General features: G+C 42.7%; 1 protein-coding gene across 1 annotated transcript; it reads right to left on the bottom strand.

Moving 5' to 3' along the window:
- Nucleotides 1-9622: 9622 nt before the first annotated feature.
- Nucleotides 9623-12794, bottom strand: LOC134435956 (zinc finger protein 706-like). Its single transcript, XM_063184993.1, has 3 exons — nt 12685-12794; nt 11618-11771; nt 9623-11085 (listed from the first exon to the last, which is right to left on the bottom strand). Exons 2-3 carry the CDS (start codon nt 11750-11752, stop codon nt 10990-10992), a joined length of 231 nt encoding a protein of 76 aa, XP_063041063.1. The 5' UTR covers nt 11753-11771; nt 12685-12794; the 3' UTR covers nt 9623-10989.
- Nucleotides 12795-17077: the final 4283 nt, after the last annotated feature.

The raw sequence follows: 17077 nt of genomic DNA, 5'->3' as shown, positions 1-17077 counted from the left end.
GTGTGTGTGTGTGTGTGTGTGTGTGTGTGTGTGTGTACCTGGCTCACACCCTGGCAGTCTGCCCTGGTGTGTGTGTTTTATCTGAACGGGTCTCAGTGATGTTTCAGCAGTAGCTGCTGAGGGCACCTTTTCCCAAACAAACTCAAATAAATCAACAGCAACACACACAAAAAATGTTATTGTGTTTTTTTTTTAGAAAATGATTTCAAGGCCCACTTGGAATACCTTCAGGGCCCACCAGTGGGCCCCGGCCCACAGTTTGAGAATCACTGCACATATCAATAAGAGATTTGGGCTATGAGTATGAGTATGTTACTGTGTGTGTGCAGTGGTGTAGTCTACTTTTTTATGGTGGGTATACTGTATATTTGAGCATTTTTAATAGTTGTGCCATTCAAATCAATGGATCAATCAATTTTAAGTGGGTATACTGAAATCCCTGAAATTTAGAAGTGGGTATACTCCGTATACTCGCGTTCTACGTAGACTACACCACTGTGTGTGTGTGAATATGTTACGTGTGTGTGCAGTGGTGTAGTCTACTTTTTTATGGTGGGTATACTGTATATTTGAACATTTTTAATAGTTGTGCCATTCAAATCAATGGATCAATCAATTTTAAGTGGGTATACTGAAATCCCTGAAATTTAGAAGTGGGTATACTCCGTATACTCGCGTTCTGCGTAGACTACACCACTGTGTGTGTGTGAGTATGTTACTTTTTTTAGCAGGCGTGGTTCTTTTTGTTTGTTTGTTTGTTTTGGCGGGTGCCTCAGGCATCAATGGATTCAAATTGAAAGCTCCCGCCATCTCAACCTTTGACAATGACTCATAGCCAGAGGCGCATCTTGCCACCAAGCAAGGCAGGCAGCCGCTTGGGGCCCCCAAGCCCCTAGATAGTGAACAACAGCCCATACTGTACTAGCCAGGCTGCGCCCTCCTAGTGACGCAAAACCTTTGGCGGCGCTGCTTCTTCAGATCGAATCTCGATTGCAAGTCTATGATAATCAGGCAAATACTGTACTATAGTAGTGGTGATTTTGGTTCAAATGTTCATTCTTTTGCATTTTCGCTTGGGGCCCCACCTGACCCTAGAATCGCCTCTGCTCATACCGATCATATGACGTCTTTGAAATGTACTCTCTCTGGAATTGTGTGCAGTGTGCAGTGTTGTGTGCAGTGTGCAGCGCCGCACTGCCCCCTTGCATGGGTGAGGCATGAATGCAATTTCGTTGTGTGCAGTGTGCAGTGAACACTTACTATGTGCAGTGGAGTGCTGTGTCACAATGACAATGGGAGTCGGAGTTTCCCAATCGGCCTTTCACTTCAAGAGGTGGTGCAGGGTTTGGTGCACCAATAAGGGGTCGGAGGTCATTAAAATGAGATGTTTCCCTAAGGCTCCCACCCTCTCAGACTTAACCAGTGACTCATAGCGATCAAATGACGTTTTTGAAATGTACTCTCTCTGGAATTAGCTGGCAGGGGAAAGACTATGATTAAGGTGGTTCACCTTTGACGAGGCTTCACTGTGTACAGGGTGTGCCGACATCAATAAATTCCCCAAAATGTGGGAAAATTGGCAATGACGGGCAACACGAATTCAGAAACTGCTATAATCCAATCATGGGTAGGTGGGTACAGTGAGGTGTCAGGACTGTAGCCCAAAGGTTTGATTCCTGACTTGTCAGATTTGGAGGGGGGTTAAAGGTACACTGTGTAAGATTTTTAGTTGCTTATTTCCAAAATCCATGCTACACATTCAATAATGTTACTTTTTTCATGAATACCACCACCATCACATTCTAAGTATTCATTATGACTGGAAAAATTGCACTTTTCTTACATGAAAAGGGGGATCTTCTCCATGGTCCGCCATTTTGAATTTCCAAAAATAGCAATTTTTAGCCGCAAAAATGACTGTACTTGGACCATACTAGAAAATATTTGTTTAATACTTAGTAAACTTTCATGTAAAGATCAAATTTGGCAATAGGTAGCCCAATTTCAATGAGCAGCATAGTTGCAGTACCTTTTTTGACCATTTCCTGCACAGTGTCCCTTTAACCAGTTCCACTTGCATAGTAGAACTATAAAATGTTTGACATAGCATTCACAATAGATGTGACACATTTTAAGAGCACGTTCACATCACTTCATAGAATGTCAGCGTCACCCTGCAGCCTGGTTGCCATTGAGCCTAATGATTTACACAATTCACTTTCTCTGTGTCTGGAGCCCATGTAGCCTCAGTGGAATTCTTACTTATCTTGATGCATCTCAGTGAAAAGGTGAGAATATGCAAGTCCGTGTGAGAGAGACATTGTTAGCAGATGTTACATTTTCAGAACAGGAGTGTACCTGTACAGGGCCGGCCCAAGCCTTTATGGGGCCCTAAGCAAAATTTCATCGCCCCCCCCTATACCTCCACCTACTCAGCATCAGATACTTGATGCTTCATACGCTTCATTTACTTGCACGAGTGAGGGCTCGGAGCAAAGGAAGTGGGTAGGTTGTCTGACAAATTTTCCTCCAAGAAGTTCAGCGCATGACACGATGTGCAAACAGAAAGCCATTTATCACGACAGAATATCATATCTTAATTTCGGTTCAAAACTACTACTCTTCGTTATATTCTGTGTTTCTGGCAGGGTTTTTACATTTAGAAGTGGCACAAAAATGATGTTGTACCCACTATCGTGTCCCCCAATAGAGCATGGCTCCTGTTTCCATTGTGGTAGACATGAGAAATACAGTAAATATGACTAGGGAAAATGGTGGCGAGTTCATTTTCTTCCTTAAACTTTGCTGGTCAAGGGGGCCCCTAGAGGAGTGGGGGCCCTAAGCCATCGCATAGTTTGCTTATGCCTTGGGCCGGCCCTGTACCTGTACCCAACTGTCATGCGTCATGTCCGGCCTATAATCCGTTTTTAAAAATTATCCTCATGCTTTTAACCCTGCAGCGTATACCGCGATGCGGCTAATTTATAGTGTGACAAGCATGAGTGGTACTTGACGGGTCAGGGTGGGCCAGGGCCAGTGTTGCGGTTGCGGGTGCCCGCCCAATTGGGCTACTTAGGATGAGCGTCTGCGGGTAAAAATTGTCCATTTGGCGTTTTTTCAGCCGTTTTGGGCCCATAGAAGTCAATGTAATTTGTTGAATTTGGGCAAAATTTAGCACATTTTGGCGGTTTTGAGAAGCATTTGGGCGGGATTTGGTCAGACACATCTGGCAACACTGGCTAGGGGGGGCCCTGTAGATTTCCTCCACACACACACACACACACACACACACACACACACACACACACACACACACACACACACACACACACACACACTTTTATATCATGGGTTATCACACAAAGCCTGAAATGGGTATTCTTATTTACAATCGTCAGGGCCAGGGCCCTATACTTCAGGAGTAAACCTGCTTAAGTTAAGAGGTAAATCATCCAATAGAAGAGTCCGGAGTCCTCATGTTCTGAAGGCCCGTCCCCACACAGCAAAATTCCGCTCTGCTCTCATTGACTTCTATTAGATGATTTACCGCTTAACTTAGACCTAAACCAGCTTTGTAGTAGACCCCAGATGTCTCACGATCAGCCTATAAACCTGACGGGTCTACACTTCCTGTTGCCGTTGGTGACATGATGTATGCATTTCAGAGTGCAGCCATGTGGACAGGACGTCAGGCAGGAAGGAAGGACACGCATGGCCCAGGAGCAGGTGAGAGACCACATGAGGAATGTTTGGGGCGGATGTGATGACCATTGTCAGGAAACGACTGAGTCAAGCAGCCCAGGATGCATACTGGCTGCACCATAAAATGTCCTCCAAGGGCCTCTGTTGTCATTGTTGGGCATTTAGGATTGTCTTAACCGGAGCCTCTGTTGTCATTGTCAAGGGCCTCTGTTGTCATTGTTGGGCATTTAGGATGGTCTTAACCGTCCCCTTAAATAACCCCCATGTGTAACAGCAACATCTGTACCTTTACATTACATTACATTACATTGCATTTGGCAGACGCTTTATAACCAAAGCGACTTTCAAAAGAGGACATAATCAAGCCAACATCACAAGCAAATAGTGCACAGGAGGACAACAAGTGCAGTTGCAAAGAGGGGTTCGTTTTTTTTTTTTGTACCTTCACTATAGAGCTAGGGGTGGGCCCTGCCGTGGCCGAACGGTAGGGCACTGGGTTACTAAGCCGGCGACCCGGGTTCGATTCCGGCCCGGGTCATTTGCTGATCTTTCCACATCTCTCTCTCCCCACTCATTTCCTGTCTCTCACTTCCTGTTTGTCACCGTCCTGTCAAAAAAATAAAGGTATAAAAGGTATAAAAAGAAACTAGGGGTGGGTTGTACATGTTACGTGTAAAGCTAGTAAGCATATTGAGTGTTTCATTCCACAAGTCACTTAAGTTCCCCATTCTATTTTGTGAACCCAAAAGCCGGCTTAGATATCAGAATTTTGGCCCCACCGTGGCTTAGTCGGCTGGGCACTGGACTGCTATGCGGCCAACCCGGGTTCGATTACCGACCCGAGGTCATTTCCTGACCCCCCCCACCACCACCCATCTGTCTCTCCCCACTTGCTTCCTGTCCCACTCTCCACTGTCCTGTCTAAAAAACATATACACGTATAAAAACTACAAAAACTGAAAATTAGCCTTAGGGTTGTAATCTGGCTCAATTGTATGTTGTGCACTGTCCCTGTCAAATAAAAAAAAATAATAAAAAAAAGACATCAGAACTTTGCTCCTTATTACATAGCCAGAACATCTGGGCAATGATTTAAATAACTGCATAAAAAAAATTAAAATAATAATAAATAGGACACGTATTGCATCTGAACTTTACTCCTGATACTGGTGTATATGTATGTGTGGTAGGGTGTTACTGGCTGAAAAAAATGTGTGTGGCACAACCAATGTGAGGGGTGGCCTGGCAGGAGTCCATTGGTATATGGGGGGCCTTGTCATGGTAAAATTTGGGAAGCCCTGCAATACTATACTGTACATGGGTTTACCATTTTACATTACACTACATTACATTGCACTTAGGCTTTCATTTATTCAAAGCGACTTACAGCTATTATTTTTCAGGGTATAGGTTAAACAGTCCCTGGAGCAATGTGGGGTTCGGTGCCTTGCTCAAGGGCACTTCAGGGCAATTCCTGGCTGCACAACCCTGGCTACGCACAGTTCAATCTCTGATTGTTGGAAACAGCTGTCGGTCAAGAAATGCGCTCACGTGGTTGGCTGCCAGTATCTTGCCCCTCCTCACAACACAATGTTTATTAAAAAACAAAAAACTATGTCTAAGCCTACACTGCTCCCAGGCTGTTCTCCCTGCATGTCGTGTCAAATACATTTTCGCTCATGTGTGCAGTGGTGACTGTGGTGTGCAGTGACGAACTTTCACTTCAAACTGTAAAAACACTGACAAATGGAAACGACTTTCACTTCATCATACCTTACCACAAGTATGCTTGTTTATTTGTACTTTATTTTACATGCACCTCTTGTCAGATTTTAGATGACCTGACAACTGATTTCCGCAAAACATCATTGGGGTAAACTTTACGGAAATTTCCAGTTTGAGGTGAGACAATAAATGTATGTTATAAATAATATCTTTGGTACATTATATAACCTTCATGCTATCTGACCGCATACTTCAAAAACATTCCAATGTGTTACTTGTAAGACTTCCAGCAACTAAACCAAAATGTTTTGCAGGCTAGTTCAGTGCTTTTCAAAGTGGGGGCCGAGGCAGTTTGGCAAGAAAAGTATAGCAAAATAAAATAAATAATTTTAAATTCAATTTTTAATTATTTAATACATTTTATAACTTAAGTAACCAAAAAACAAGTTAAATAATACTTCTTTACATGTTACAATTGACAATGTATTTTTCTGTAGTACTTGAATGGGTTTAGGGGCGCACAAACGTCGAGTTGCGAATCCGGGTGCACAGAAAAAATAGCGTGGCACAGCCCTTGTCAAGGGGGCCTTGGCTGGAATCTATCAGTGTATGGGGACTACCGTAGAGGATGACATTTTTTCGGGAATTCCCGTGGGTCCCGCGGGTCCTGCGGGATTCCCGCGGGATGGGAGTCAAAATTCAAAGATGAACGGGAGCGGGCAGGAGCGGGAATAAAGATGAATGGGAGCAGGCAGGAGCGGGAATAAAAATGAACGAGAGTGGGAATGTTCGCTTATTTTTTCATTAAATAAAGCCTCGTTTTTTTTATGAAACGGGAGTGGGATTGATTTTGAGTGGGAGTGGGCAAGATTGGGAAACATTCTTTTCAGGAGTGGACAGGATGGGATTTGTTTCTTTTACTCCAGTCCGGTATGGGACGGAATGGGATTTTTTTTCTGGGACCGGGATGGGACAGGAGTGAAAATCCACTCCCGTGGACCTTGTCAATGGCATAGTTTGAGAACCGCTGGGCTAGTTATACAGTCTGCCCTCTACTGGCTGTAGTCAGCTTTATTTTTCAATCCACAGTGATTCCTCCAGTATTGATATGCAGTTTATTCCACTGTGACACAACCAGGCAAAACGTCTACCCTTGAATCTTTAAGACAATTTTGTTGTGATATTGCGCTATATAAATACAGGTTGTACTATATTCTATTGATTCAATTCTAATTAGACATGTTCTGTGCACAATGTGTTCATTATGGCCCATTATGGATAACCACAGATGGAGAAAAATGTAGATCAAGTCAACCATCCTGCCTACACTCAGTGGTCCCTTTTCCCGAAAACTCAAGCACTGATAAAAAGCAAGCACTTTGGAATTAGTTTCAGCTCATTTCAGAAGTGTGTAACACGGGTATTCAGAAAAATGTCAGTTGATCCTGAATCCGGTAACTTCCAATCTGCCAGAGGTAGCGTACAGCAGTGTTTCTCAATCTTTTTTTTAGGCGAGGCACCCTTTCAATTCATTCATTCAATTCAAATCTCAAGGTACCCCAAACCAACAAGCCGTAACATGGCATCGCATCCGATACCACACAAGCTTAGAAAAGTAACACATTTGGAGACGTCACACAACCTACGTTTGAAGTTGCAGCTTACTAGGGCGACCTAAATTAACTTCATTGTGCGTAAATGACAGATGACAGATTCCACTGACTTAGCATTAATTTATTAGACAAATATGTATAATAGTACATAATTTATTTATCAGCCACATTTCCGTGGCACCCCTGAAGGGGGCCTGCGGCACCCCAGGGTGCCCCGGCCCCCTGGTTGAGAAACACTGGCCTACGGTATGCAAGAGCAAGCCCTGGGCTTAAATGTACTGACTGCCAAACTCAGGGTCGTTGACAGCTTTGGGCCCGGGACGAAGTAATTTGAATGGCCCTCCATTCAATACATACAGTAGAATGAGGACCCAATTCTTCTGTGGTAAATGCGTAATACCGGTGAAGCAGTGATGTCATTTCTATAGAAATTGCCGCACACACCGCTGCTGATGTACTTGTGTGTGCATGCGCTTGGTAATATTACACGCCATCCCTTAGGGGCCTAGCCATCTTAAACATTTATGATTTAATACATTTTGCTCCTAGGCAGTTTCTGTCAAACACCATTTCCACAATCGTATAAAATACACTAGGAGTTCTGCCTCTCTTTCTCCCTCTCACTCTCTCACACACACACACGCTGGCTGGTGGGATCTAGTGCAGTGTATCTATTCTATTCACCCTAGAAGGAGATGATCAAAAATAGATCACACACCAAGATGACAACCGTATCTCACTCATTTCGTGAAGTATTCACGAAAAAAGAAAAAAATATATTAATTTTCGTGGTGCATTCACGTTATTGCCCACCTTTCGTAAAGTCTTCACGAAAATAATAGATTAATTTTCACGCTGCCTATTCACTTGAATTGCCCGACTGTTGCCTAGCGACCCACTAGTTTGATGCCCTTTCAGTAGCCTACCGTCACATGGTAATCAAACATTTCAAACAAGCAATTTAGGGTTAGGTTTAGGGTCAAGGTTAGGGTTAGGTTTAGGTTTAGGTTTAGGGTTAAGGTTAGGGTTAGGTTTAGGTTTAGGGGACATAAGGCGTAAGTACCGAAAGGGCGTCGAATTAGTGAGTCCCGAGTGTATCAGCAGTGTTCTGTCAGCACCCCCTCCCTGCCCCTGCAGACGTTTGGATAACCATAGCAGCAGTGGGGCAATTCAAGTGAATAGGCAGCGTGAAAATTAATCTATTATTTTCGTGAAGACTTTACGAAAGGCGGGCAATAACGTGAATGCACCACGAAAATTAATATATTATTTTCGTGAAGACTTTACGAAAGTCGTGAGATAGGGCTCCCTGTTAATGGATCCCAATCCTTCCCCATATCTCTCTCCCACTTTGCTTCCTGTCTGTCCCATCTGAAAAAATAATAAAATCCTAAATAAATACTGTATATACATCTTTAAGTTTCCCGCACTGTAAACCAACGCAGAACAAATTCAGAGGGGCTCGCCACAATTCAACATCTCAACTGACAATGCGAGAAAAAACCTTTGGACTTGCTCTGTCGTAATATATCAAAATAAAAACTTTGATCATCAATGTCTTCACCTCTTGCGTAATGAGGCCATCATGCAGCCATACAGTGGTGGTCATTAGGAATGCAAATTATCGATTAATTCATTAATCATTAGTTGATAGCCTTATCGATCGACTTACGATTAATTGAAAAGCAGTGTTTTCCTCTGAAATCTCAATGTTTCTCAAAAAAAAAAAAACTGCTAAATCTAAAAAAAATAATTAAAAATTGAGATAAAATACCACATCTAAATTAATTCAATTTCAATTCATTAATCCAAAGGTGATTTAATTATTCCCACTATTCACACCCCTCTTCACACACACACTCTTCATATGCCCATTCCACCTGGATCTCTAGTCAGTTGAATTGTCGATTAATTGCGCTTAATGTTTTTTAAATTAATCGATTAATACATTGATCGATTAAAGTCAATTAATTGTTTGCATCCCTAGTGGTCATATGTTTATGTACCCTGGCAGAATATATTTAAACTGATTATTACCATTGTATCAAGCCTGCGCATTAATTAATTCCGCCAAAAAGGTTACGTTTTCGGTCGCATTGGTTTGTCTGTCTGTTTATCTGTCTATTTGTTTGATTGTCAGCAGGATAACTCAAAATAATCGTATGAATGGATTTGGACGATATGAAAAAATGGAAGTGTGGAGTTGTTGGAAATGACCATAGGAACAAGTGACTCAATTTTGGTGGTGATCCGGATCACGAACCGGAACCAGGATTTTAAAAAGATTCTTCACCATTGCTAGCCAAGAAATCTAGACACCCTTTGTGACCGCAAATTGAATTGCGGGACAGGGCGAATTTCAACATTCCAGTTTCTAACGAAAATAAGACAAAGACTAAAAATAACACATCGGGTGTAACATAGTCAAATGTTCTATCAAACAGCTTCCTTGGGGGAGGTCTGCACTCTCTGAGTGAGTGCATTTCTAGTTAGGCTCTGACTTCATGTTCCACCAGGCTATAACACACCTTGGGGGCATAAGCTGCTACAAACATCGTTCAGTAAGTCCATGACAAGTGAGAGAAAATTAACATGTTTATTACATTATTAAAGCAGGGGATGAAGACCGCTGAACATAAATACAAAGGCCGGTTTGAAATTTTTCATAAAAATTTGTGACCATGTCAAATACCATTTTTTTCCTTTCTTTCAGCGTTAGATGAATGGCACTACAATTATAATAATGCTTACGTTGATTTTAAACACAGGATGAAGGCATGGAAAGCTATATATAGTGCAATTAACTCAATCTAACGCTGGATTTGAGCGAGTTTTGATCATCATCATCTTAAATCATCATAAACCAAAATGCCGAAATCTTCCTTTTACGTCAACCGTTACATGTTGGGCATGTTGTGGGCAATATTATCCGCCAAGACATCAGTGACCCCGACCTGCAAACATGCTCTGAAAGTATGGGGACTCTCGCCGTTCATTCATGTTGCACATACAGAGATACAAGAATAATAACTACGAATGATTTGAAGTGATACTGTACCAATTTTGGAAATTAGCTTATTTTACACCTCTCCTCGAGTTAAATGACTGAGTTTTACCTTTCTCCTGTACTTTCAAACGTTCTGAGTATGGCAGTGCAAATGTTGCCTCCAAGCTAGCAGTTAACATTGAGTCCTATGAGACCAGCTAGTCACCAGCTGGTATGGTCATAGGACTCAATGTTAATCGCTAGCTTGTAGGTAAAAATTTGCACGGCCATACTCAGAAAACGTTTGGAAGTACAGAAGAAAGGTATAACTCAATAATTAATAACTCAAGGGGAGTCGTAATATACGGTAAGTTTATTTCTCAAAAATGGTAGAGTATCACTTTAACATGTGGCATGTCAGGACAGACCAGTTCCCATGGGCAAGTGAGAAGAGGAGGAGGAGGCATCCAGTGTCAGACCGTCAGATCAGAGGGTAACACCAGCTGCATGGTAGCGTTCTTGAAGACGCAATTCTTTCTCTCTAACACACACACGCACACAGACACGCACGTCTACATGCATATGCACACTCTCAGACACGCACACAGACACACAAATGTACATGCGTAACGGAGGCCAGCTAGCAGAGTGTGGCGTGGAACGGTAGTAAAACCTCCCTCCCGATATAGCCTCAATACAGTGCCGTAGCGTTGGGCTATGATCCGACCGGCCCTTTAGCACAGGGCAGCGGTCTCGTAATGTGCCTCTCATTCCCGAACTGATGAAGTAGTTGACGAGGTGGCAGCAGGTTCCAGTCTCCCCCGAGGAGGGGGAAGAACCGTGCGGGAACACCACCTCCGTCACACATGCATATGCACACTAACACACACACACACACACACACACACACACACACACAGGCAGACGAACACCCACACCCACACCTAAACCGCCTCTGGCCCTTCATGCCACCACGTCCACCAGCTCGGGGGGCAGGGGGACCTTGGGGTGTTTGCTCTCGAAGTGCTGCTTGAACGTCTTCGGATCAGGCATTTGCGACTGCAGGAGGACATGTAAACAAACAAACAAATAAATAAATAAACAAACAAGTTTGCTTAACACCACTGATCATGAGTTCAATGCAACAAGATAAATCTCAGCCACCAGCTGCTTAGTGTTACAAAACACTAACATTGCACAATACTACATTCTGTTTCTTTCTGATTTGTTATTGTTACACACTACCATTACAAAGCTGCACAATACTGCATTCTGTTTCTCATAATTCTTAAAGTTGCATTACTATCCTTGTTATAATACGATTGTTATTGTTATATAATTGCTGTTGATATCATATTGTGTAGCTACTGAAATATATTCCCTTCTGAAATGCACAATGCTCAGCTCCAAAACCATCAACAATTAAACAAATTAAAAGTAGCAGACTAACTGTACGTGTACACAATGGCCCAGAAATGGCAAAGAGACGTGTGTTTGTTGAGTGGAGCAAGACCAAGGGCTTTCACCACCGAACAAACACACGCCTTCCTTGACAAGCCTTTATCTCGAACTATATTTGGTAGGTACAGACCTTGCAGACCCCGCAGGTAAAGACGAGGGCAGCCTTGGCAGCAGTCTTCTGGTCGTGCCCCTTGGCTTTCTTTGCTTCCGCCGCCTTTTTGGCGTTTTTCTGCTGAGACTGAATCTTCTGGTGTCCGCGAGCCATTACTGCTGCTTTGGAGCTTCTGAAATGAACGAAAAAAATAAATAATTTAAGTTCTAACAGCTACTCGAGTTGTGAACACCACCACAAAGGCCTTGGGATGATGCTTACAATTATACGTAGCCTACACGGAAAGTGGCAGCACAAAGGAGTAATCTTTAAATAAAGAATTGAGAAGAAATGAAAATCGAATAACTGACAATCGAATAAAAACTGACAGACACACCCACTCAAAACACTGCCTTTCCATGTTCATGAAAACAACTGGGTAACATAGTACACACGACGCCTCCTCTGATATCAGCAGCGACTAGCTCTACGAGTGCTAGCATGCTTTTCTGGTTAATTCACGGACTGCCTTGTCCATGCGCCTACCAACTTCACGCTATTGTGAGGACCTACAACGGCGCTTAACGAACATACTGCACTTCTGTACTTTAGCAGCAACTTTAATACGTGGAGCATGATGTCTTGAGTGAAATTAGTGCACTCAATCGACAATAAAAAGGAACTTTCAAAACTAGTGACTTCGACGCGGTGTTGTTAGCATGTTTGAGTAGCTAGTCCTGATAGCATGTTCCCATGTAATATTAGCTAGCATCATATCCAACTTGGCTGGGTTTTTGTGTGTGCGTGTGTAAGGGTTATCTACGCGTTTTCTTACAGAATAAAATATAACGAATAAAACTTGTATGAAAACACAACTGGTCGTAGTATTTTAATCTTTAGACATACCAATCTATTTCGGTCTTTGATAAGCTAACTTAATGTTATCCTAAAACCCATATGGTGGTCTACGACGGCTAACTTCTCCAGATCTGTTTTGTGTCTTTCCTGAAATAGCCATTTGGCTATAGATACACTAGACTACTCGTATTTATTATATTAAGTAAATATTAAATACAGAAAATACCCAATTTTAAACAATAACTTGCCTGTCAAGTGAACAACGGCATCCAAACCTCCGGTGCGAAGTGTGACAGCTGAAGGAAGCCTCGGTGGAACATTTCCTGGAAACTAAAATTCAAAATAAAAGTCATGCCATTCGCAGGTTTTCCATTGAGCATCCTGGTGATTATGGGACGACATCGAGGCCGAGTTCTGCCAGAGAGACTGGATGAGATTTTTATACGCCTAGAATATCCTGTTCTACTTACAATTGAGACCTGGGGTGGCTATATCATATATCTATTTCAGTGGCTGTGAGTGAATAAACCTGGAATAAACTAAAGTCTACCTACCTGCTCTAGCCTATTTATGTTCTGTTTGAACTGCACAATAATTTTAGGCCTATGGGCGAATGAACACAAATGAACACACTCAATTTTTCAGACGATAGCCCTAGATTATCACCAACGTGATGACAAATAGGCTATGTCAATTTACAAACCCTGAGTAATAGGACTCAAACTGGACTACCTACTGCCTCTTCACCTGCATTGTCATGTGCCCTTATTATTAATAATATATGGAAATACACTTGTGTCTTTAAGACAGCTATGTAGGTGGCCTTGCCTTGATTGGAGTCTACTTACGCAAAGTTGACACTAAAGCGGCACTATATTTAGCAGAGCAATAAAAATGTCCAGGGATGCCTCATGTAAGCCTGGAATAGAGCTCTTCAGCGTTGACGTCAACTTGTATGCGGCGTTTGGACTACCGGTTCCCTGGCGATTTTTTACATTGCAAAACGCCATAGAGATTCAGGTTTGGCAAAAATATAAGTTGCACGGCAACAACGAACATTAGCGTGTCCCCGCATCCCTTTCTCATTAGTGGAACGGATCGTATCATCATGTTGGTGTATTCACATGTTAAATCATGACGATTATAATTCAATATTGCTAACCCCTTTCTGATCATTAAAACTTCCGAACTACATACTTTCCTTTGGTTGCCATGGGTACAACCTTCCGCACGTACATGCCGTTAGATACTGGCGCCGTTTCTGTAGTCGCCAAAAGCTTCCGGGTTTAGCATATGGACGCAACATCGTATTTATGTCGAAGTTTGACACAAAATGATCAACCATGTCATACCTACAGCCTATTTTTAACACCCTCGACAGTTTGCGGGGGTTCGCTAAGCGCGTGCTTGCACTCGGAGCTTATTTGAAATTTACCCCTATTCATTCCCAATGGAGGCCGGAAGCCGATAGGAACCAGGACGTCCTTAAATGCTAACATGAAAGACTACAATCTACTACATGCTTCCGCTTCCGCTGAAGAACTCTATTAGGCCCAGGTTAGGCTACATTTGGTCGGTAGAGGGCAGCATTTTATCACTAATAGCAGAGCCGTGAAATTGCGGTAGGTCTGATTTAGGATGGAATGGATATTTTTATTGAACAACACCGAATACAACGGTGGTCTTGCAAATACAGAAAATAAATACATAAATACATAAATAAGGGTAATTAGGCTGTTGGAAGTAAATGCACAATATAGCCTATGCCTTGGCTTGCTATGTCACCTGTTGTCGACTACAATTCCCAGAGAGACCCATAGGCTAGGACTACTTTGTGTTCAGCAGTGTCTCAGAGTGTCTTGGACCCTCTTTCTGCTCTCTAGGAAGGCTACATGTGTTCCTCTGGACACTGGTGAGCATCTGACAACCCACAGATGTAACTAACTCTCTCTTTCTCTCTCTCTCTCTCTCTCTCTCTCTCTCTCTCTCTCTCTCTCTCTCTCTCTCTCTCTCTCTCTCTCTCTCTCTCTCTAAATCAGTAATGCTGCCCATATATGATTCAGTGTATTGGCACGCTGTGCCACACACCTCCAAACATTTTTTTTTTAAATTTACATACAAATCCATTGGGATTTGTTGCTATGAGATTGACGATGGGCACTCAGTATATGTACAGTAGCCTATGTGATAAAGCCCAACTTAGGAACTCCAACTCATTGTGACACAGCACTCCAAAGCACACAAGAAAATTGCATTTATGCCTCACCCGTGCCAGGGGGCAGCCCCCAACGGTGCCCAAAAAGGAGCAGTGCGGCGGGACGGTACCATGTTCAGGGTAATCTAGTCATGGAGGAGAGCATTAGGTAATTAATTACTCCCCCCCAACAACTTGCCGGGACGGGAGTCAAACCAGCAACCTTTGTGCTACAAGTCTGACACCCTAACTGCTTAGCCATGACTGCCCTAAGTAAAAGTTGCCGTTACACTTTACTTGACATGAACGAGTCATAAACATAATGTCAATGTCATAAATGTTTCACCATGAAAAGTTGACATTGTTAGGCCTGTCTTTGTCATAACTGAATTTCACTTAACCCTATCCAGACCGGGCTTTTTTGGCATACCTGGGACCGGGGGGGAGCTCTTTTGACCCCCCCCCCCCCCCCTCATAACTTAGGAACCGAATGGCGTATGACCACCAAACTTGGAGGGGATGATCTTCAGCCAAAGATCTATGAATGACATCAGTTTGGTGTCATTATTGGATATTATGACGTCATTATGACATCATTTCCTGATTTTATTGCCCAAAATGTCACCTTAATGTATTTTCCATCTAACTTGGGTAATGCCTATCAATTTTGGTTATTATGTGCATCAGACCACTTCAAATGTTCACAAGGGTGTCTGATGCTAATGAAAATGTAAAAAAATATGAAAAGTGATGATGATGAGACTTAGTTCAGTGACTTTTGGCAGGTGTACCCATTAGAAAACCGTTGCCATGGCAACAATAAAAATGATAGACCTAATCTTTTGGTATCACATTGTAGCCAACTTCATTTTAGGAAAAGTCACAAAGTTTCGTAGTCATAGCTTTAGTCATTCAAGAGTTATACGACATCAAAGTTGGTGCGGGCACTTTTAGCCCCCCCCCCCGGTCTGGATAGGGTTAAAGACAAAATCATACAATGTTTATGACATTGACATAATGTTTATGACACATTCATGTCTGTATTATGACAATGTTATGACACCGTTATGTCATACGTTACGTCATACTTTGTAACCAAAGATAACTTCTCATGGCCGAGGGAAAGCAGAAATGTGGTGTGTGGGTGATCTGTCTTGAAAGTTCAGGTGTTGTGAGGGACAGTGTTACATTTACAAAAAACTTCTACTTTTTTTATTGTGGAATAGGCCAGTGATTCTCAACTGGTGGGTCGGGACCCAAAGTGGGTCGCGGAGGGTTCCTGGGTGGGTCGCGGAGCTGCAACTGATGTTGAAGACAGAGTGAAACATTGTTAATAGGACTTTTCCTCTCCACTACTTCATAAGACATATTGTATATCAGCATACAAATGCAAATAATAATGCATATTATGAAATGCATGATAATATTTTTTATTATTATTGAAAGAATATGACGGTGCGACACGCAGTTTGGGTCACAACGTATTGACCACGGCAAATTGTGGGTCACAAGACTATTCCAGTTGAGAACCACTGGTATAGGCCACTGGTCTCCAAACAAAGGCCCGTGGGCCAAATCAGGCCTGGGCATGGCAAACATTTGGTCCACCATGAGGTCAGAAGAAATGAAAACATAAATGTGTGATAAATGTGTGATTTTCGATCACTAAAACTTCAGTGGGTCATATCTCCAAAGCATTCACAGAGAGTTAGATTATGTCAACAGTCTCAGAACAGACATTGACAAGAAGGTAAAACGGAAAAGCAAAAATCTGTTCTCTGTCCAGACATCTAACTTGTTTCTCGTTGGGTTGGGGCGTTGGTTTGGCCGCAGCCTCACTTGCTCTACATAATTTGGCCCTTAGAGAAAACTAATGGGTGACCAGGGCCTAGGCCAGTGATTCCCAACCTATGGCCCGGGGCCCACTGGTGGGTCCTGAAGGTATTCCAAGTGGGCCTTGAAATAATTTTCCAAAAATAATAATCATATTTTGGTGTGTGTTGTTGTTGATTTATTTTTATTCTTAATTTGTCAGAGGTGGGCCCCGAACATTTTTGACAATTTCGAGTGGGCCCCAAGTTGAAAAAGGTTGGGAACCCCTGGCCTAGGCTATATCCCCCTTTTAAACCTCTGACCCCAAAATGACTGCCATTACATCACTGTACAACCAACCAACCACCACCAAACAGCTGCAACATCTAACAGTCAGTCTTTGTGTTGTGACTTGCATATGAAAGCCATTCATCACGGGAGAAATATTATCATTGTGAGAAAGCGGCCTAGTGGTTGTAAGAGATTACATTACAGCTCCATTGACTTCCTAAGAAAGAAGAAAGAGAATCCTTACAGTGCGTTGTGATGTGGGAGGAAGGGCATTGGGGGAGGGACAGAGAGGATTCATGGGGTAGATGTCTGTGAGAAAGAGCAGTATAAAACAAGGGATCTGC

Source organism: Engraulis encrasicolus, chromosome 20 (genome assembly GCF_034702125.1).
Source record: "Engraulis encrasicolus isolate BLACKSEA-1 chromosome 20, IST_EnEncr_1.0, whole genome shotgun sequence".
Classification (NCBI taxonomy): Eukaryota; Metazoa; Chordata; class Actinopteri; order Clupeiformes; family Engraulidae; genus Engraulis; species Engraulis encrasicolus.
Note: the sequence above shows the minus strand (reverse complement) of the source record. Positions and strands in the feature narration are given on the sequence as shown.

What these genes read in the sequence shown, in the direction of transcription:
- LOC134435956 (XM_063184993.1), bottom strand. Translation starts at nt 11,752, where the DNA reads ATGGCTCGCGGACACCAGAAGATTCAGTCTCAGCAGAAAAACGCCAAA. An exon ending in TTACCTGCGGGGTCTGCAAG is followed by an intron (nt 11,086 to 11,617) that starts GTCTGTACCTAC and finishes GTCCTCCTGCAG; the next exon opens with TCGCAAATGCCTGATCCGAA.